This window comes from Leucopleurus acutus (genome assembly GCF_964270905.1).
Source record: "Leucopleurus acutus genome assembly, chromosome: 8".
In the NCBI taxonomy this organism is placed as follows: domain Eukaryota; kingdom Metazoa; phylum Chordata; class Mammalia; order Artiodactyla; family Delphinidae; genus Leucopleurus; species Leucopleurus acutus.
The window spans coordinates 25455441-25479074 of NC_139151.1; the positions used below are offsets into that span (position 1 = coordinate 25455441).

General features: G+C 38.2%; 1 protein-coding gene across 2 annotated transcripts in view; it reads right to left on the reverse strand.

Annotated features, from left to right (window-relative positions):
- Positions 1–12308: 12308 nt before the first annotated feature.
- The window catches only part of ELMOD1 (ELMO domain containing 1), a gene marked incomplete at both ends in the record, with an annotated part of 76306 nt that continues 64980 nt past the window's right edge, over positions 12309–23634 (reverse strand). For both annotated transcript variants that reach the window (XM_082843909.1, XM_082843908.1), the window contains 2 exons: positions 12309–12481; positions 22712–22845. In XM_082843909.1, coding sequence (XP_082700035.1) covers positions 12309–12481; positions 22712–22845 — 307 coding nt within the window. The remainder of the gene's footprint in view (positions 12482–22711; positions 22846–23634) is intronic.

A 23634-nucleotide genomic window follows, 5' to 3' on the forward strand; every position in this document is an offset into this window, starting at 1 on the left:
GATAATGTCCATTCTGACTGGTGGGAGGTGATACCTCATTGTAGTTTTGATTTGCATTTCTCTAATAGTTAGTGATGTCGAGCATCTTTTCATGTGCCTCTTGGTCATCTGTATGTCTTCCTTGGTGAAATGTCAGTTTAGGTCTTTTGCCCATTTTTTAACTGGATTATTTGGTTTTTTGATATTGAGCTCCATGAGCTGTTTGTATATTTTGGAGATTAATCCTTTGTCTATTGTTTCATTTGCGAATATTTTCTCCCATTTGAGGGTTGTCTTTTCATCTTGTTCACAGTTTCCTTGTTGTGCAAAAGCTTTTAAGTGTCATTAGGTTCCATTTGTTTATTTTAATTTTTATTTCTATTACTCTAGGAGGTGGGTCGAAAAAGATCTTGCTGCGATTTATGTCATAGAGTGTTCTGCCTATGTTTTCCTCTAAGGGTTTTATAGTGTCTGACCTTACATTTAAGTCTTTAATCCATTTGGACTTTATTTTTGTGTATGGTGTTAGGGAGTGTTATAATTTCATTCTTTTACATGTAGCAGTCCAGTTTTCCTAGCACCACTTATTGAAGAGACTGTCTTTTCTCTATTGTATGTTCTTGCCCCCCTTGTCATAAATTAGGTGTCCATGTGTACATGGGTTTATCTCTGGGCATTCTATCCTGTACCATTGATCTATATTTCTGCTTTTGTGCCAGTACCATACTGTCTTGATTACTATAGCTTTGTGGTACAGTTTGAAGTCAGGGAGCCTGATTACTCCAACTGCATTTTTCTTTCTCAAGATTGCTTTAGCTATTTGGGGTCTTTTGTGTTTCATATGAATTGTAAATTTTTTTTTCTAATTCTGTGAAGAATGCCATTGGTAGTTTGATAGGGATTGCATTGAATGTGTTGATTGCTTTGGGTAGTATAATCATTTTCTGAATATTGATTCTTCCAATCCAAGAACATGGCCTATTTCTTTATCTGTTTATGTCATGTTTGATTTCTTTCATCAGTGTTTTATAGTTTTCTGAGCACAAGTCTTTCACCTCCTTGTGCAGGTTTATCCTAGGTATTTTATTCTTTTTGTTGCAATGGTAAGTGGGAGTGTTTCCTTAATTTCTTTTTCTGATTTTTCATTGTTGGTGTATAGGAATGCCAGAGATTTCTGTGCATTAATTTTGTTTCCTGCAACCTTACCAAATTAATTGATTAGTTCTAGTAGTTTTCTGGTGGCATGTTTAGGATTTTCCATGTATACTATTATGTCATCAGCAAACAGCGACAGTTTTACTTCTTTTCAAATTTGTATTCCTTTTATTTCATTTTCTTCTCTGATTGCTGTGGTTAGGACTTCCAAAACTATGTTGAAAAAGAGTGGTGAGAGTGGACATCCTTGTCTTGTCCTGATCTTAGTGGAAATGCTTTCAGTTTTTCACCACTGGGTATCATGCTTGCTCTGGGTTTGTCATATATGGTCTTTATTATGTTGAGGTAGGTGCCCTCTATGCCCATTTTTGGAGAGTTTTTTTGTATGATAAATCGGTGTTGAATTGTCAAAAGCTTTTTCTGCATCTATTTAGATGATCATATGGTTTTCATTCCTTAATTTGTTAATGTGGTGTATCACATTGATTTATTTGCATATATGGAAGAATCCTTTGCATCCCTGGGATAAATCCCACTTGATCATGGTGTATGATCCTTTTAATGTGCTGTTGGATTCTGTTTGCTAGTATTTTGTTCAGGATTTTTGCATCTATGTTCACCAGTGATATTCGTCTATAATTTTCTTTTTTTGTGATATCTTTGTCTGTTTTTTGTATAAGGGTGATGGTGGCTTCATAGAATGAATTTGAGCATGTTTCTCCCTCTGCAATTTTTTGGAAGAGTTTGAGAAGAATCGGTGTTATCTATTCTCTAAATGTTTGATAGAATTTGTCTGTGAAGCCATCTGGTCCTGTCCTTTTGTTTGTTGGAAGATTTTTAATTACAGTTTTAATTTCATTACTTGTGATATGTATGTTTATATTTTCTAATTCTTCCTGGTTCAGTCTTGGAAAACTGTACCTTTCCAAGCATTTGTCCATTTCTTCGTGGTTGTCCATTTTGTTAGTATATAGTTGTTTGTAGTAATCTCTTATAATCCTTTGTATTTCTACAGTGTCAGTTGTGATTTCTCCCTTTTCATTTCTAATTTTATTGATTTGCATCCTCTCCCTTTCTTCCTTGATGAGTCTGGCTAAGTGTTTATCAATTTTGCTTATCTTCTCAAAGAAACAGGTTTTAGTTTTATTGATCTTTGCTATTGTTTCTTCATTTATACTTCATTTATTTCTGTTCTGATCTTTATGATTTCTTTCCTTCTACTGACTTTTAGTTTCCTTTGTTCTTCTTTAGTTGTTTTAAGTGTATGGTTAGATAGTTTATTTGAGAGGTTTCTCTTTCCTTGAGGTGAGATTGAATTGCTATAAACTTCCCTCTTAGAACTGCTTTTGCTGTGTCCCATACGTTTTGGGTCGTTGTGTTTTCATTGTCATTTCTTTCTATGCATTTTTTAATTTCTTCTTTGATTTCTTCAGTGATATCTTGGTTATTTAGTAGCGTACTGTTTAGCTTCCATGTATTTGTTTTTTTTACATTTTTTTTCCTGTAAATGATTTCCAATCTCATAGCATTGTGGTCAGAATAGGTGTTTGATATGGTTTCAATTTTCTTAAATTTTCCAAGGCTTGATTTGCGATCCAAGATAGGATCTATCCTAGAGAATGTTCCATGAGCACTTACGAAGAAAATGTATTCTGTTGATTTTGGAAGGAATGCCCTATATATATCAATTAAGTCCATTTTGTGTAATGTATCATTTAAAGCTTGTTTTTCCTTATTTATTTTCTGTTTGGATGATCTGTCCAGTGGTGAAAGTGGGGTGTTAAAATCCCCAAATATTATTGTGTAACTGTCGATTTCTCCTTTCATTGATGTTAGCATTTGCCTTATGTATTGAGGTGCTCCTATGTTGGTTGTATAAGCATTTATAAATGTTATATCTTCTTCTTGGATTGGTCCTTTGATCATTAGATAGTGTCCCTCCTTATCTCTTGTAACAGTCTTTATTTTAAAGTCTATTTTATCTGATACAAGTATTGCTACTCCAGCTTTCTTTTGATTTCCATTTGCATGGAATATCTTTTTCCATCCCTTCACTTTCAGTCTGTATGTGTCCCTAGGTCTGAATTGGGTCTCTTTTAGACAGCATATATATGGGTCTTGTTTTTTTTTGTTTTTTTTTTTGTATCCATTCAGCCAGTCTGTGTCTTTTGGTTGGGGCCTTTAACCCATTTACATTCAAGGTTATTATCGATATGTATGTTCCTATTACCATTTTCTTAATTGTCTGGGGTTTGTTTTTGTGGGGTTTTTCTTCTCTTGTGTTTCCCACTTAGAGAAGATTCTTTAGCGTTTGTTGTAAAGCTGGTTCGGTGGTGCTGAATTCTCCTAGCTTTTGCTAGTCTGAAAAGCTTTTGACTTCTCCATCGAATCTGAATGAGATCATTGCTGGGTAGAGTAATCTTCGTTGTAGGTTTTCCTGTTTCATCACTTTAAGTATATCCTGCCACTCCCTTCTGGCCTGAAGAGTTTCAGCTGATAACCTTATGGGATTTTTTGTATGTTATTTTTTGTTTTTCCCTTGCTGCTTTTAATATTTTTTCTTTAATTTAATTTTTGTTAGTTTGATTAATATCTATCTTGTTGTGTATCTCCTTGGGTTTATCCTGTATGGGACTCTGTGTTTCCTGGACTTGGGTGACTATTTCTTTTCCCATATTAGGGAAGTTTTCAACTATAATCTCTTCAAATATTTTCTCAGACTCTTTTTCTCTTCTCTTTCTGGGACCCCTATAATTCAAATATTGGTATGTGTAGTGTTGTCCCAGAGGTCTCTGAGATTGTCTTCAATTCTTTTCATTCTTTTTCTTTATTCTGGTCCTAGGCAGTTATTTCCACCATTTTGTCTTCCACCTCACTTATTCATTCTTCTGACTCAATTATTCTGTTATTGATTGCTTCTAGTGTATTTTTCATTTCAGTTATTGTGTTGTTCATCTTTCTGTTTTTTAGTTCTTCTAGATCTTTGTTAAACATTTCTTATATTTTCTCAATCTGTGCCTCCATTCTGTTTCTGAGATTCTAGATCATGTTTACTATCATTACTCTTAATTCTTTTTCATGTAGATTGCCTATTTCCTCTTTATTTACCTGGTCTTGTGGGTTTTTACGTTGCTCCTTCATTTGTGACATATTTTTTTGCCGTCTCATTTTTTTTTTTAAGAGTGGGATTGTATTCCTGTCTTACTGGTTGTTTGGTCTGAGGCCTCCAACACTGGAGTTTGTAGGCTATTGGGTAGAGTTGGGTGTTGGTTCTGAGATGATGAACTGTGTGAGACCTTACTCTGATGAATATTCCCTGGGGTCTGAAGTTCTCTGTTAGTCCAGTGGTTCAGATTTGGAGCTCCCAATGCAGAAGCTTCTGCCTGACCCTGGGCTCATGAACCAAGATCCCACAAGCCACCTGAAGTGGCTGTAAATACCAAAGTAAAAAATAAAATTAGACTAGGAAACTAACAGACATGTTAGAAAGAATAAGCCCCATTCCCATATGTAGTGAGGGCCTGTGCTTAGGACCCACAGGGCTAGAAAAGGCCCTGAGGACTGTGTGGGTAGGAGTGGGGCTTAGGATCAAGGAACAGAAGGGACCCAGGTGTCCCCCCACCTCTGGTCTCATAGGGCAGGGGACCTCACCTGGGAGCCCAGAAGGCTGCCTGGGCTTGAGTGGGCAGTCCTCTCCTCTCCTCTCCTGCTCCTCCCAGATGGCTCGTCCTGCCTACCTCTCCTGATCTCCCCAGCCTCCCTCCTATGGCCCCAGCACCCACACGGCCTGGATGGGGTTTTGGAGGGGGTGGGGGTACCAGCTTGGGAGCTCAGCAGGCTCCCTGGCTCAAGTGGGCCAGGCAATCGCCCTCTGCTCCTCTCCTGCTCTTCCCAGAGAGTCCCTCCCACCTGCCTCTCCTGATATCCCTGGCCTCAGGGGCGCCGATCTTGTCTGCCCTCCACTTTTCTTCCCCCCTCAGTCCCCCTACGTTCTACCGGTTCACTTTGGGGCTCCTCCCATCTCCTTGGGCATCAGAGTCTCCCACCAGTGGCTGATAAGTGCCCTAGTTGTGGGGAGACACTGACTCCACATCTTCCCACACTGCCATCTTGACTCCACCTCCCCTACATTATTTTGATTGTCATCCTCTTGGAGCTTTCAAGCTCCTGGGTTCGTTCTAGGTTCAGACTTCAAATAACTTCTCTGATAGTTGCCAAGTTGCAGCTAGGTGGTTTCTATTCAGGTAAAAATTTGGTTAGTAAGTGAAGACTTTATTTGTTTTCTCCATCATGTAGGAGATTGGCCACCCTGACTGACACCTTGAGAGAAGGAAACTCTTTGAGAATGGCCATCAGTGGGAGTGTGCTTCTGGGGCAGCACCAGCTTTGGCTACTGTAGGAAGCTTCTCAAGAAGCATTTGGGATGGGCGGGCAGGCCATCCACCTGGGACCTGTGCCCATATTGATGTCAATTTTGGGGGGCTGCTATAACAAAAATACTATGGAATGAGTGGCTTAAACAACTAATATTTGTTTTTCACATACTGGAGGTTGAAAAGTCCAAGATCAAGGTGCATCTTTGGTATCTGGTGAAGACACTCTTCTAAGTTTGTAGATGGCCATCTTCTCACTGTATCCTCACAGGGCAGAGAATGAGAGAGGAAAGGAGAGGGTATGGAGAGAGAGAGAGAGAGAGAGAGAGAGAGAGAGAGAGAGAGAGGGAGAGAGAGAGAGAGAGAGAAAGCTCTATCCTGTCTTTTCTTATAAGGATAAGAAAGGGCTCTTATAAGGGCTTTCTTATAAGGGCTTTAATCCAATTCATGAGGGTTTTACCCCCAAAGGCCCCACCTCCTAACTCCATCACATTGGGGGTTAGGATTTCAACACATGAATTTGGGGGGACACAAACATCCAGTCCATAACAGCCCTCCACCTTCTCCATATTAACTCCTGTTTGTGCCTCTGGGTGGATGACAGCAAAACATGTAGTCCTTTGTTAGAGATGGGCACAGGGTCAAGTTATATTGACAAAGTAAGTTGAGGGAAAACAAGGGAAGTGTTTGATTTACTTCTAAACTATTAAAAATTGAGACTAAACCTCAATATCCTCTAGAGCAGTACTTCCCATTCAGTAGGTCTGGGAGGGGCCTTCAATGATTAATTTCTAACAGTGCTCATGCTGGTGGTCTAAAGACCAGACTTCAAGAAGCAAGGCAGTAGATTTTGACTATGAGGTCTATGAGACCAAGGGCACCATATTCTTTTCCATTTTTTCCCCAGACTTGCCATGGCACCTGGTACAAAAATAAATTCTCAATAAATGCTTGCTGAATCAAATTAATGTGGGACATGGGCTACAAGGACAAATTTTATAGCTTAATTTTCTGTTAGAATAAGCTCACAGCCAAAAACCAAATAGATAAAAGCCAACCATAATTAAACATGTGTTTAGTACTTTGGAGTTTCCCAAGCCCTTTAATTAATGATAGCTTATTTGATTTCTACTCTTACAATAATCTTCTGAAAGTGAGCTGTCATAATTATTTTTCCATTGCAGATGGTAAAAGCCAAGTCGGAGAGGGTAAGTAATTGGCCTAAGGAGGCTAGCAGCGCATACACTGGAATATGGGTCTTCTGCTTGCCAGTTTTTTCCTGCTGTACTCTGCATAAATAGTAAAAACTCTTGTTATCATACTGCTTGAGGCTGTTGATGTTCCTGTTCCACAGTAATTTCTACATACTTGGCACAGAAGAGCTAATACATCTAGAATTAAGTGTATGGGTGTGATATGAGATTTGGCAAAAAATAACTCACAAGCTCTCTCTGGGCTTCTAGGACAAACCAGATGCTCCTGAAGGCTCTTCTCTCTCTCAGCAAAAGGGGCTACATCCAAGCTCAGCTTCCCTGAGGACCAGAGATTTCCTTCCTCAAGGTAGCATCCCATAGAACCCAAAGTCTACAGGACAGGGCAGCTGGCAACCAGACCCAGACTGTGTGGCTACAGAGTGTACCGATCAGATCATTCCCTCTGCCAAGGTTGCTTTCAGGTTTGCCCCCAAAGAAATGAGAACAGTAAGGGGCAGGAGCTCTCCACCTGAACCCAGACCAACAGTGTGTCACAGCACACAGGCCCTGGTGGCCTTGGGACAATGAGAAGCATTCACATCCTTTTTTCTCTTACTAATCCTTGCTTTAGAAACTTTCCTAGTAAAATCTATTGCAAACCCGTGTCTTGGGATGATGTGGAATTCACTCGAGCCCTTGTATGGTAGGTGGCAATCATGAAGGGACTCCCCACCCCCGCCCTCAACCCTGCCTTAACTCACCTTGCATGATAGAGGGGGTTTAACTGTTGTTTTACAAATTTAATCTCACCTTTCTCTTCTCTTTGCCACACTTTCCTAGTTGCCATCAACTTTCTTCTATAGCCTCTTTTGCAAGGCAGACCACAGTGCTAGGTACATAATAGATAAAACAATAGAAAGGTACCAAGTCAACATTTTATTTTTTGCTACTCTACCCTGGTTTCCGTGAAGCATCCCACGGATGTTAACAGATGACATCACACTTTAGTGTGCCTATGAGTAGTAGCATTCTGGAGACTAAGTCAAGTCAATGGGGCACAAGAATCTTGGCAGTGAAAGGAATGTTTTATTTACAAAGAGTTCACATGTTTGAAGTTCTATGAGTTTCTATTTGCACAGATATGCCCTGAGTATATCGCAGCCAGGCCCTGCAATGCCCACCTTGCTAAGGTTTCCCACAGCGGGGCCAGAAGGAGTTACGCAGGCTTCCATTGCTCTTGTGGGGAGACAAGGATCAGGAGACAGAGCTCACAATCTTATCGGAATTGTTCTTTCTGTATCAAGGAAGAAATTCTGACCAAAAATGTGGGAAGTCCTGAGGGACAGTATGGCAAGTATGAATTCATCCTACAGACATCTGAGCAAGAAATGTTATTTGCATATAGTATATTATCACTTGGGGGGTAGGTGTGTACATGTGTTTATAATCTACACTGTACAGTACAAAATAATTCCAATTAAGTAGATAGCATAATGATTAAGTCAAGGCTTCAGGACCTGGGTTTAAGATCTTGCTATGCAATCTTATCTATCTCTATTATCTACCTATATCTATCTACCTATCTATCTATCTATCTATCATCTATCTATCATCTATCTATCTAACATCTATCTATCTATATCTATTACCTTTTGACCGCCTTCACCCATTTGGCCCACCCCACACCTCATGCCTCTGGCAACTACCAATCTGTTCTCTGTATCTAAAAGGTTTTTTTAAGATTTCACATATAAGTGAGATCATACGGTATTTGTCTTTCTCTGACTTATTTCATTGAGCATATGCCTTCAAGTTCCATCCTTGTTGTTACAAATGGTAGGATTTTCTTCTTTCTCATGGTTGAATAATATTCCACTGTGTATATAAATATATCATGTTTTATCCATTCATCCATCAGTGGACATTTAGGTTACTCCCATGCCTTGGCTATTATAAATAATGCTGCAATGAACATGGAGGTGCATGTATCTTTTTGAGTTAGTGTTTTTCTTTCCTTTGGATAAATATCCAGAAGTGGAATTTCTGGATCTTATGGTGGTTCTTTTATTTTTTTTAGGAACCTCTGTACTGTTTTCCATAGTGGCTGCACCAATTTACACTCCCACTGACAGCGCACAAGGGTTCCCTTTTCTTCACATCCTCGCCAACACTTGTTATTTCTTGTCTTTTTGATAATAGCCATTCTAACAGGTGTGAGGTAATACCTCATTGACGTTTTCTTTCTCTTGAGACCTTTGGTAATATATTTTAAATCTCTAAGCCTGTTTGTCTAGAAAAGCAAGCATGCAATCTCATTTTGTATGTTGCTGAGGAGATGAAATAATGCAAGGAAATGGCTAGCACAGTCCTGGCACATGGCATCAGAACTCACTAAATGTTAGCTCTTAAAAAGGAATCCATACCAGTATCTCTTTCATCTTCTAGGACTTGATGTTATACTTTGTTCTGCTTTTCTGCCATTTTGTTTCTAGATTAGAGCAGTTACTTCTGTCAAGCTCCCTGAAGAGTCAGAGGCACTGCTTTGTTGGAGTACGTGTCACTACAGCTCAAAGTTTCCTAGATGTTGCTATGGGCCTAGCTGACACTTTCCTTTTTTTCTGTCTCTTTTTTTCTTCTCTCCATCTCCCATCCCCTAGCCCCACACTCCACCAAGCCTGGTCCCCTCCTCATTCCTGTTCAGTTTGGATGGCCCCCTATGTTTATGGATCAAGATAATTTGTGGCCATGGAGTTTGATGGCCAGGTTTTATTTCCCCACTGCTGACTTCCTACAAACCCAGCCTGTTCAGCTGACCTTCCAGCTCAGACCAAGCCCATACCTCTGATGGGTCTTTAAGATTTTGGGTAGTATACATCAAAATGTCTATGTCCCTATGATGTACTTCTCCTGCCAGAGGTTAGAAAGTGAAGAAATTAGGTTGCATTTGTCTAATTGAGTGGTGGGTGGATGATCCCTACTTATGTCTGTCTCTTTGTCTCTCAGTCACCTAACATCTCAGTTTCCTCAAACTGTCCCAGTTCACCCTATTGTCCAAAAGAAATTATTAACAACATCCTCTTTTTCTCTCACAAGTGTCCTGGTTTGGAAGATATATCTTTCAGACTTTTCTTTTAGGTCTGGTATATATTTAAGCTTCATTTCAAATAGGAAAGATGGTACGTTACCAAGCAAAAAATATTTTTTTCAGTACAATAACAAGAACTGTGAGAAGGAAAGTCAGATTGAAGTCATAATTTTCAGAAATGGTGCTTCAAAGAGTTTTCTTTCTGTAGTGCAAACTGGAATGTGTTTTTAATCATAGCAAGTAGTGTTTTGAAAAACTTGGTAGAAGCATGCTACATAATTTACATTTTAAGTGGTCAACTCTTGTTCAATAAAGTATAAGCAAACTAAAAATGCTCAAGGGAAAAACACAAACACATCACACTTTTTTTAATGCCTTGAAAGCTTCTCCTCTTTTTTCTCTTGCCTCACTTCATATTACAGGGTAGAATGCATCTTCCACAAAGAGGTGCAAATAAGAAATCTAATAATACTCAGAACTAGAAGGAGCTGGCACAGCTTGTTCATCCATGTTAAGATACAACAGAGAGAAATCATTCAAGGAGCTGGGAGGGAAAGCTCCTAGCTTTGTTACCATCAACTATCTCTACCTGAACAGAAGAGACATGAGCTGGTATAGGTGCCACATATTATCAAGCCATGTCAGTGACACAGGACCATAGTGGATAGGAAGAGACAATACATACATGCAGCTTCAAAGGCTGTACTGAACATGGAAGAACACCTTCATACATAGCAGCTACAGCAAATTCAGGGCTCCCAAGACAGGCCATTTACTGGGTTCACAATTCTCACTTACTCTGGAGAGGAATATTTATTCTTGTCACTACTCATGGTATATATCATGCTTTAACCAACTCCTTCCCTTCCCCATTCTAAGAAAGGACACAGGGCTATAAAAGATGCAATGCAAAATCCTTCCACCTGGCATACAGCTGAAAGGGAAAGAACAGCAAAATCCCAGAGGAGCTAGAATGGACCAGGAAACAACAGGCACTTTAATGTTTTCTGTACCAGCTGTCTAGCAGTAGACAAATCAGGCTTCAGAGGAAGCTGCAAAGGAAAAGCTTGATCTTATTCTTTCATTAAAGCAACACCAGGCCTCAAGATTAGTTAAATAAAAGCAGTCTCTCAGACATGACATACTGTAATTCACACCTGATTACTCTGAACGATGGCATGATTTATATTCAGCTTCAGGTTGTCTGTCTGACATTCTACCCACTCACATATCTGCATATTCAGAAGCTGTACAAGCACAAAAATATTAAAATGAAATACACTATACATTACAGTAGAATGACATGTAATTTATTCATAACTGAGTTAGGCAGTACTCAAAATTCACTTAGATAAGCAAGTGAGTACACAAACATCTAATAATACTAAAACTTATAGTCAGAAGGTATAAAATACCATGGGTATGAAATGCCATGGTAAATACTATTCAACAGACTACAATCATAATTAATTCCAAACTAAATCATGGTTTTTAAAATGATTTTAAGCAGTTTTGAAATGACTTGATTTTGTTCTCCTTCCAAGCAATTTATTTCCTCCACTGATAAAAGACAAGGTCATTAGTTTGAAGAAATATTACAGAATGACATAGCTCAGGTTCTTCTCTTGCAACACATTTTCTTGCAAATTGTTTTTTAATATTACCTCTTGACATAGACAACAAACCAGCCACCACTCAGTCCCCCAAGCAAAGATGCCTGGATCAGAACAGTGCCAGGGTGTAACTCTGAGTTCAGCAAGAGGCAGGCAGTGAAAAAGCTGTTGGAGCTTTTGCAGTGTGCATACTTCTTTTTTGAGGCTCCAAGCATCATAAACATATTTAGGCATCCAAGCCAGTAAAATTATGGGAATAAAATAATTTGATGTCCAGATGACTATGCCACAATTACAACTGGGGGTAAATTACAATATAATTCTGCGGTACTTCAAAACACCCCAGCACCTACCTAAATTTGCTTCTTGTTAGCCTCGTTACATTTTCATGAAGTGCAGCAGTATTTGCAAGAATGATTTGTCTTATCATGTGTCTGTTTGTATTATTTTAAAGTCATACTTTTTTGGAATGAGGTCCAAGCATGAACCTGGCTTGAAGAGCTAGCAGCTATAGTCATGAAACATCAATAAATTAAAAGGCTTTCACAGAACAAAATTCAGCTAAATCATTTACATATAAAATACAGCTAGAGAAATACAATTCTTCAACACTAAATTATGAGGGAGAGGAAGCCAATTTAAAAAAATAGAAAACTCTCTCCATACCAGGTGTCAAAGCAAGATGTAACACTGCATGATGCCACAATATGAGCAGTCACTGGATGACAGATACTGCAGAAATTGTGGTATTTGGGGATCTGGTAATTATGACGAAGATATGAAGACACTGTACTAACAGGCATGCATACAATCACTGTGTGCATTCAGTGTGTGAGCTGGGACCTAAGCAGAGATCTAACACAATAATGAGGCACTGTCCTGGGGTATCCATTAAAACCAGTGTGGGTGACTATATGTTGATTAAACCTTCCGAGGCAGCAAAATGTGGGCACAATGCCATGTCTGGATTCTGCAGCTGTTTTATGATCCTCTTGCGGAATTTCTCCCGCACACGATTAAATTCCATTATGTCCATGGGGTCCTCTTCAATCCAAAACTTATGAAACTCGTGCATCAAATAGCCTGTTAGAGATAAGACAGTGACAAGAATGCAAGGGAAAAAAATTCTTAATAATACTCAGAATCACCCTAAATGCTGAAAAAGATGTCAGACCAACTAACAGCAACCATGTCACTCAAAGACAAGATCAAAATACAGCAAACACTACTGTTAAAATTATTCTTTAAAAACCAGTGCAGTGGAAGCTACCAACCTGCAAGATTTTTGCAATTGGTCCTGGAATTATTCTCACTCTGCTCAAGCAGGAAGAAAAATTAATTCTGCCATTTCTAGAATATGAGTAACAACTGGAACATATTTTGAAAGGTTGACAGTAACTACTTCATTCTTCACCTCCTGATTAAATGGTGTGATTTTTCAAAAGTACTCCACTCAGCCTTTTTTCTCTTGATATTTGATTTGAGTAAAGTTTTAAATTACCCTGACAAATCAAAAGAATGCATTCTGACAATCTATTATAAGACAATAAAAACTGTGAATCAACTCTGAACAATAGAGTGGTCATTAAACTATATGAAATTGCTAATAAGACATCTTTGCTCTGAAGCATAATTTCATATTCAAATACTTTTTTGTCTCAAAAATGTTATGTGGATTGGGAACATTTTTGGAATAAATGTTAAATATTTGATATGAGAACCTACTTATTGTATTGTTTCCCCACTGTACCCCTCCCTCCTCATTTAGAATTGAAATGTGAATAGCTTTTTAAAAGACAATAATAAGTATTTGCATGTAGTAAAGCAAAAGCAAGCTCAAGTGTCTCATAATAAGAAAAAAGTATTTAAGGAAATAATACTAGTTAGAAAAATGGAAACCAAACATTACACAAGCTTTAATTTGTCTTAACATTAGAAGGCAGTAGAAGATAGTTCAGAGGAAGGATTCTGGAGCCAGAAACCTGGTTTAAATCCTAGCCCTTCACCTTCATGGGAAGGAGTAAGCAGTAGAGATGACAGAGGGCAGGGGAAGAGAACTTTGGAACAAACATACTCAATTCTAATAGTAAAAACAATTCAATAGTTTTTATTTTTCTGGTAACTAGCTACTTATGGGATAACCTTTAACATAGTTCCATAAACAGATTTTTAAAAACCTTTATTCATATCTCACTGTAATACAAAATTAGAAATGACCTTCCTTCCTACCCCCAACACACACTGCCAGATGTGGGTCTATTTCCACAAACTTACCTGCTTACTCATTCATGACATTTTTAAGTATGCTTGTACATCTTAAAGTATATGGTCTTTCTCTTCAACTATAGGAGGAAGGGTAGTAAGGAGAGAGAGAATTTATTTTATTTTTTCTTTGGGTTGACTCATTTCCTCTAGGCTTGGACTGCCTCTGGGCTTTCTACACACATTAACACATTTTGTTAATCTGTGTTAACACAAGTTAACATATTGACTGATTTTAACATCTCAGATGGGAACACATACCAACCCTCACCCAAATGCCTCTGGGCTACACCAACCAGGGCCCACTGCCACTGTAGTGGGAACGTGACCATATCAGAGAAGCCCCAGATCAGAGGTATCAGCAATCCCAGGAGCCATCCATCTGTCTCTGATCCATCTGATGCTTGGATTCCCTGTGGCAGCACCCAGTCTTGAACTTTTCTGGTGACAACACTAACATTAGCCTGGTCCATGAATGAAGAATCTGATTCTTTAGAGGTGCTTTCTCACACTGGGCCAAAATTTCTTGCCCCATATTTCTTGGAACAAATTCAATCCTTCTCCAACTCAAGTATCTGAAGTGCCCTTTATGCCATGAGGTTAAGCATCCCCATTTCTTCTTACCGTTTCTCATATGGCATGACTTGGAGTCTGTTTATCATCCTGGTTGTTTCAGCACACACTAACAGAAATTCTTTCCTCTCATCTCAGTATCTTATTCAACCAAAAGAATTCAATCATCTATCCATCCTAAAGTATCCCAAGAATGGCATGAGGTACTTGTAAAAAATGAAGACCCTCCCAGATTCAACCAGACATCTCAGTTCAGTAAGATGAATCTCATGTCACTGAAGTATGAAATCCATTGATTTAGAAGATGCCCTCTTTTTAAGTTCCCTTGGTTTCTTTCTGAATGCTATAATTTTTATGGTTTTAAATAAAATCTATGATCATTTATAATTTCTTCTTCCTTGCTATATAAAATACACACATAATTTTCCTGACTTTGCTTCTGAGCTCAAATAAACATACCTGACCTATTTTGTATATAGAGTCAGGTTTCCAATACTGATGAATTAAAAGCATCTCATTGGTACCTCATGATTAATAAGTTATTTACTCCATTGACAATAATAAGTAGGCACTGTGAAAAATACTTTAATGAGAAATTCACTTTTCCACAATGTACATTCTCATTCTAGAAGTGATCTAGGGTAGCATAGAGTTTTAGAAGAATACAGATCTCTTTGGTTTCACCCTTTTTCTACCTTACATGCAACTACAGGAAAACATTTTGAAAGGTTTAAAAGACAGGCTAGGAGAGGAGTAGAAGGGAGAGGGGTGGTTAATAATCTAACACCATTCTCCTTCCTCTCAAGGCTACAAAAGTCAAGGTGTAAATCTTGCAAACTGATTCCCTAGGACTCTCTCTATCCTGTCAGAAAAATAATTAGACACTGTATAACATGATTTTAATCAAAATGTAGAAATGGTGGTTTGGCTTCCAGGGTACATATCATAATCATAAAACTCCACTCATTTATATAACGTTACAGAGTGTTCATAAATTCATTTGGCAAATTGATCAGTTGGCCCATCTGCCAATTAACAAATATGTAACAGATACAAGAAAAAGGTAGAGTTCTTATGCTCCCCAATTCTCAGTTTCTTGGAGAGGGACCAAGGTAGACAATTTCAGATGATGATTTGCTAGCTAAGGAAGCTAACAAAATGGCATGAAGAGCAGAGGGAGGAAAGAGGGGTCAAGGTATTGCTTATAGTCTCTTATTTAATTCTTACAGCAGCTTTATGGAATAGGTAATGCAGATGAGGACATTGGGTTTAGAAGAGATACTTGAATGGTGTACAATCACACAATTATAGCTGGAAGCTGGAAGCCAGTACCTGAAATCTGCTGCCTTTTCCAGTGTACTCTCTTTTTCTGGTTCTTATTCCTACTGAATAGCTCCTTCTTTTGAAGGTCAAAGAAAAGCTAATTCTTTTTTCCCTTCTTGCTATTGTACTTCCTTCTGCTCACTACACCTAACCTTACTTTATTTCAATGCAGCTGCCTGTTCAGTGGAGCTTTAGATTGAATGTGATTTTCATAGCATACTGACTTGGCAGTGCAGTGCTCACTGAATAATACTGTAAAGTCAAAATGATAGACCTATTATATTCTTATATTCTTTCATCTAGATGAAATACCTGTTTGGAATAATAATTTGGCTTTCCAACCCAAGACTGCAGCATATTTGTTGTTGCTTGAATGTGTCTTGGTTTTGCTTCACTGCATTCGGTTAGTAGACTGCAGAGACACAAGGACACAGGTAATTGCAAGAATATTACAGAGAAGAGGTGCAAAACTGATCATGTCTGATAGATGAGCAATGAATTCAGAGCACAGTTTGCTTCTTCAAGAGAGGCCTGAGTCCCTCTGCCTCACCCCAATCCACAATGGGATTGCTGCTATTTCTAAAACCTGGTGAGGGCCTTAAAAAAAAAGTAATCCCACTGCTTGCTTACTCACCCAGGTTGAGATTCTCTTGGAAGCCTATCAATTCAGGACAAGGCCAAATTTTTCCAGAGTAACTAGACTTCCTTTCTCCTGAAAAAGACACCAGCCAATATTTTTCCCTCCCATCCATCCATCCATCCATCCTTCCATCCATCCATCCAACAAATATTTACTGAGCACCTATTCTGTACCAGGTTCTGTGCTGTGGATATAGTCATGAACAAAATAAATATTCCTGTTCTTATATGTCAATTCCTATGATTCTAACTTTGATTCTATCCTGCAAGAGCTCCCCACTGTATGGCTCTGATTTTCTCCTTAATGCTAATGAATCCCAAATCTGCCCTTGTAATTCTTCAGAGCTCCACAACCTTGTATTAGAATGCCCACTATTCATTAGAATGCCAACTATTGCCCCAAAGGAACCCACCCCTGGTATACCTAAAACTAAACTCATTCTATTTTCCCTCAGAATTGCTTCCCTGGCTTCCCTAAGGAACATGGTAACTATAGAATAGGGTAAGTACGAGGGGTAGAAAAACAAAGCAAGTGGTCCTATTTATCTACGTTTATGCTCTTTCAAATGGCTTACAAAACTCTTTCAAGATATCCCCCTTCCCCAATCCTGCTCTTACTACTGTCATCTCTAGACACCCCTCCCCCACCCCAAATCCTATGCTCTATTCCTTGAATCCACCACACTGTTTGTCTTGTGGCCTTTGCCTGTGCCACTCCCTCTCGCTGGACCACTAGGCCACCACTGCTATATTTCCTGCTACTTATTTTTCACTTCTCATGGAAAATGGAATTTGCTTTAGGAAGCTTTCCCTGACGTCCAGACTGAGTGAGATTTTACTTCTTCAATAACAAAATTCTTCCCACTGTGTTTTATTTGTTTAGATGTCTGTCTTCCTCAACACAGAATCTGATCTGTAGTAAAACCTCAATATTATTTGCTGGAAATGGTCAGAATTGTTACAGGAGTAAATATAATCATCTAGTTGTCAGAGTAGGGGCTGTAATCACAAATGTAGGGGACTTACATTTTCCATTAACAAGTCATAAAGAGGTATATATTTTAAAATTTGCTTTTTCATTCAACTTATACATAATTTATTTTATTTACTTTTTATTGATGTATAGTTGATTTACAATGTTGTGTTAATTTCAGGTGTACAGCATGATTCAGTTATACATATGTATGTCTATTCTTTTGCATATTCATATTATAGTTCTCTGTGCTATACAGTAGGTCCTTCTTGGTTATCTATTTTATATATAGTCGTGTGTATATGTTAATCCCAACCTCCTAATTTATCCCTCCCCACCTTTCCCCTTTGGTAACCATAAGTGTGTTTTCCATGTCTGTGGTCAGTCTATCTCTGTTTTGTAAAAAGTTCATTTGTATTTTTTTGTTGTTGTTAGATTCCACATATAAGCAATATCATATGATATTTGTCTTTCTCTGGCTTACTTCATTTAGTATGATAATATCTAGGTCCATCCATGTTGCTGCAAATGGCATTATTTCCTTCTTTTTTATGACTGAGTAATATTCCAGTGTGTGTGTGTGTGTGTGTGTGTGTGTGTGTGTGTGTGTGTGTATATATCACTTCTTTATCCATTCATCTGTTGATGGACATTTAGGTTGCTTCCATGTCTTGGCTATTGTAAATAGTGCTGCAATGCACATTGGGGTGCATGTATCTTTTCAAATTATAGTTTTCTCTGGATATATGCCCAGGAGTGGGATTGCTGGGTCATATGGCAGCCCTATTTTTAGTTTCTTAAGCAACCTCCATACTGTTCTCCACAGTGGCTGTACCAACTTACATTCCCACCAGCAATGTAGGAGGGTTCCCTTTTCTTCACATCCTCTCCAACATTTATTATTTGTAGAGTTTTTGATGATGGCCATTCTGACCAGAGTGAGGTGATACCTCATTGTAGTTTGATTTGTATTTCTCTAATAATTAGTTATGTTGAACATCAAATTACACATAGAGTCAAATAGTTTAATAAGTCTTGTTACAAAGAGCAAACAAAAACCCAGCAACACTTCCTGTCCTAATTCCTGCTTCCTTAAGGCAGCATTTCAACTGTTCCAGCTGATTCTTTGATTATTGACCTCCATAGCTCTAAATAACATATTTTCCATTGCTTGATTTTTTGACTTCCCTCATCTCAAAGATTCTCTTCTCTTTCCTCTCCTATCCTTTCCCCTCCCCTCCCCTCCCCTCTCCTCTTCTCCTCTCCCCTCCCCTCCCCTCCCTTCCCCTCTTCTCTTCTCTTCTCTTTTATTCTCTCATAGATTTCCTGCTTTCTGTACCTCACTTATTCCTCTTAGGATTACTCTCTTATTTTATGGAAAAATATCCTTCAGGAGCTTCCTTATAATTATAGGTACAAGAAGGTAAAATGTTTAAGACTTTGCACTCAAAAAATTTTGTTTATTCTACTTCACACTTAATTGGTAAGTTGGACTGGGTATAGAATTCAAAATTGGAAATCATATTCCCTTAGATTTTAAATAATATTTGCTTAAATTTTTGAAGACATTATTCCACTCTCTTCTAGAATACAGTGTTGTTGTTGAGAAATCCAATGTCATCTTGACTCCCAATTCTTTATGTGACAGATTTGGAAATTTTTAAAATCATCTCTTTCCTATGTATTAAAATTTCACAATGACCTGAGTGTGAATCCATTTTAATCTATTATCCTGGTGCTTACTAGTTTAAATATGAAAAGTCATCCTTCAATTCTGAAAATTTTTCTTGATTTATTTGTTTGATTCCCCCCCCCCCCCCCTTAGTTTCACTGTTCTTTTTTCTGGCACTCCTTTTATAAGACTTTCAAGAATGGTCCTTTAATTTCTCAACCTTTATTTTATATTTTTCATCTATACTTTCTCTTCTACTTTCTGGAAGTTTTCAGCTTTATCTTCTAATCCTTCTTGGAGATTTCATTCCTGTTATCTGATTTTTAATTTCTAAGAACACTCTTTTATTCTCTGAATGCTCTTTCTATGGCACCTTGTTCTTGTTTCATAGTAGCAATTTCTTCTCTTATCTCTTGGGGATATTAATGATATGTATTTTTGAAGTTTTCTTCTCTCTGCATGGTTTCTGTTTCTTTATAGTGGCTTTATTTCTGCCTGTTTTAGACCCTCTTTCATGTTTGAGGCTTTCCTTGCTGTTCTTGTTATCTAGGGCTGCTTAAGAAATTATTCCAAAATTCAGTGGCTTAAAAAAACCATTTTAATATTCTCATGAATTCAGTGGGTTTGGAATTCAGAAAGGGTAGAGGAGGGACGGATCCACAATGCCTGGAATATCAACTAGGAAGATCTGAAGGTTGGGGGTGACTTGACAGCTGGTGGCAGGAATCATTTAGAGGCATCTTCACTCACAAGTCTAGTGGTAGATGCTATCAGCTGGGACCTCATCTGGGGCTGTCAGTCAGATTACCTACATATGATTGCTCTGTATGTCCTGGACTTTTTCACAACACAGAGGAATCAGATACCTTACATGGTGGCTTATGCTTCCAAAGGCAGCTCAATCCCTGATCTTCAGATCAAAGCCTTTTCTTTAAAAAATTTTTTTTATTGATGTATAATTGTTTCACAATGTTGTGTTAATTTCTGCTGTACAGCGAAGTGATTCAGTTATACATACATATATATATATACACATTCTTATTTTAATATTCTTTTCCATTACGGTTTATCATAGGATATTGAATATAGTTCCCCATGCTATACAGTAGGACCTTGTTGTTTACCATTCTGTATATAATAGCTAACATCTGCTAACCCCAACCTCCCACTCCATTCCTCCCCCAACTCCCTCTTCCTTGGCAAACACAAGTCTGTTCTCTATGTCCATGAGTTTGTTTCTGTTTCATAAGTAGGTTCATTTGTGTCATATTTTAGATTCCACATATAAGTGATATCATATGGTATTTGTCTTTCTCTTTCTGACTTCACTTAGTATGATAATTTCTAGTTGCATCCATGTTGCTGCAAATGGCATTATTTCATTCTTTTTTATGGCTGAGTAGTATTTCATTGTATACATGTACCACATCTTCTTTATCCACAGATGAAATACTTTTCTAATGTAGCCCTAAAAGTCACATAGTGTCAAATCTGCTTATTCTCTTGGTCAACCAACTGGTCAGCCCAGTTGGGCTGGGTAAGAGGAACAAAAAAATCTACCTTTTAATGGGAGGAGTATCAAAGAATTTGAGGACATGTTTTTAACCATCACACTCAAACATCTGGTAATACTTGGCTACCTGTAAGTATTTTTTACTAAATAAAAAGCCAACTGGATTAAAAGCTGATTGGAAGCTCTGAGCATGTAGGTAGGGTTTGTTGATGGTGAGCATGAATGTAGAGTGATATGACTGGGCTGCTTCACTGGGGAGACCCAGAGGTCAGCATCTTCAGCTATTTTATCTTGGGATGCTCAGATTTCAGAGAAGGCCCTTGTCAGTCTCTTGCCAAAGTGATAGGAATTGGGTAGGAGAAGGAGCCTGGGTCTCAGTCTTCATCATCACTTTCAGTATGGTTTGCCATCAGCTGTACCTGATTCTCATCAGACCAGAGACCCTTTATTTTTCTCTCCCTGTAAAGTACACCAGCCTCTGCTGAGGAGGGGGAAGGACAGAAGCTGTCTCCTGGAGAAGGGGATTTAGGCCTCTAAGAGCTTCTTAACGTATTTTCAAGCAATCTTGCTATTTTTGGTCTTACTATGTTAACCCTCATTTCTTTTTTTTTTTTTTTTTTGCAGTATGTGGGTCTCTCACTGCAAAAAGGCCTCTTTTCTTTGGCCTTTGCTGAAAGGCCAAAAAGTGGCCTCTCCCGTTGCAGAGCCTGTGCTCCGGACGCGCAGGCTCAGCGGCCATGGCTCACGGGCCCAGCCGCTCCACGGCATGTGGGATCTTCCTGGACCGGGGCATGAACCCGTGTGCCCCGCATCGGCAGGCGGACTCTCAACCACTGCACCACCAGGGAAGCCCAACCCTCATTTCTGAGATATCTAATGCTGCCAATTCTTGAACCTTTTGGGGAGTCCTGTGGAATAAATCAGGTTGCTTCTTACCTTTCCATGCCACCTGTTAAGGATTTGCTCTCTCAAGACTACTAAATCATTTACCACTTAATCTGTTTTCCAGCTTTCAGAATGAGATTTTCGTGCTTTGTTTCTGATTTTTATCCTTGTGAGTTTATGCTTTCTTAGAAAAATCCCTTTCTATTAACTTTAGTGTAATTTCAGAAGGGAGCATAATGCATACACTAATTATGTCATCTTTAACTGGAAGTCCTGCTTAAGCAGATGTAAAAGAAGACAGAATCCTAGATAACATAATCACTCTCAATTTAGGAATTTAGATAAAGTAAATGGCTGTTAACTTGTGACTTTATCACATTTTAAAATTGAACTGTGGAACAACACTCTCCTGTGGTAGATTTGGGGTGGAATGATTGTATCTTAACCATACTTAGAAAGAGTGGCAGACCTGTTTAGCACATAACAGCAGAAAAAAGCCTGAAAGAAACATGAGAAGAATTTTGAAATTTTCTTGCTAAGAAAGCTCAGGTATGAGGCCCTCAGTGCAGTAAGCATGGTTTAAATGGTTTAAAAGACATTTCTCCTTTAAATTGCTTAGATTGCTTGAAGACTTGGTAGACTATCGTTCTATGTTCCTCCAAACCAGTTTATGTCTGGCCAGCAAGGATTATAATGACACACAGCTACATTTTAGGATTCTGCCTCTAAAATTAGAGAATAGCATCTCAGGGCTCTACTAAATGGTCTCGTTCTTTATCTTCTGAAACCTCAGCACAACTGCCACCCTAAAGGATACCCCTCAGGCAAGGACAACATAAGGCTCTGGTTCAGGGTCAAAAATACTTCCCTCTACTAGCACCTACACTTAGAAAGGGCTGCAAACACTTCCTTCTGTAGCACTAGTAGTGGTAGCAGTAAAAGTAATACCAATGACAACTCTACCACCATCTATATCACCCATTAAACCACCACCTTCTCTTTCTAATGTTCACTGAGCACTACTATGGGACTAGCTAATAAAAAGCCTTTTTATCCTCGTCTCATTTTACCTCCATAGCAGCTCTATGAGGAAAAGACTCATTTTATAGATGAGATAGCTGAGGCTTAGAGATGGTAGTTAACGTAGATCTGAGAGTCAACTCAGGCTGTCTTCAGAGCCTGCACTCTTAAGTGTTATGCCATGTTGGATCAGAGGAAGAAAGACATCTCTGATGTCTTTAAGTCAGATGGGAAGTTGATACATTGATATTTATTAGGCAAGAGCTGGGAAAGAGGAAATATTCATAATGCCTGAAAATATGTGTAGGTTGTGAATGAGAAAACAAAATCAAAACCAAAGGAGGAAGTTTGAAGGCTTCAATGCAGCCAAATCACAAAGATCTCTCAGCTTCAACCCTTGTCTAGAGTGTTCTATAGAAACCTATGTCAATAATTAAGCAACAGGACACTTACAGAATGTTTGCTGGAAGTGAGATAATGTTGGAGCTTCTGGAGCGATGTTGTAGAAATGAGTTTTTAGAGCTCCACTCACCAGTAGATTATATACCAGATCAGTTATATTGATGCCCACAATTGCAAACGAGTACCTGTAAAGTGCAAGCCACACCAACTGTATATCACATATGAGAAGTAAGCATTTCAAAAAATGACAATTTGATATTTAAATTGCTATTATCAGAGTGTCAGATTTCCCTTCTCTCCCCAACTTATCAAAACCCTGAATCTTATAAATTACCAGAAAATTTTAATAATATATGCCAAGAGAATTGAGAGTTCATATGCTTTGACTTGGTAATGCCATTCCCAAATATATGAGAGAAAAAACCAGAAAATGGCAAAGCTTTATATACAATAATAGTCATTACAGCATTATTTATATGGCAAAGACATGTAAACTATTTATATATCTTAAAGAAGATGATTGATGAAATAAATTATGGTAATCTCATATAACATATTACAACTAGTAAAAACCATACTTCTAAAGATTATTTAAGCAGGATATAAAACATTGTGTATAGAACAAACCAAGTTTTATTATACACACAAATGTGTAGAAAAACTAGAGTGAAATGCCACAAAATATTAATATGGGTATATTACAGTAATATGATTATGGTGATTTTTTTGGTTTACTTTCCTATATTTTTGAAATTTTCTATAATAAATCTTATATTACCTTTAAAATGAGGAAAAATTTAACTAGTATCTTAACACTCAGGGTATATTTTCTAGTCCATTTTCTACATGTCTATCTAAAATTAAGTGAAACTGAGTTCTTAAGTCCTCTCTGGTATTATAAATCCAGCACATAAAAAAAAAGGAGTTCTCTGCTCAGAAATATTTTTGGATGAAATGGGGCATTACAAAAAAAG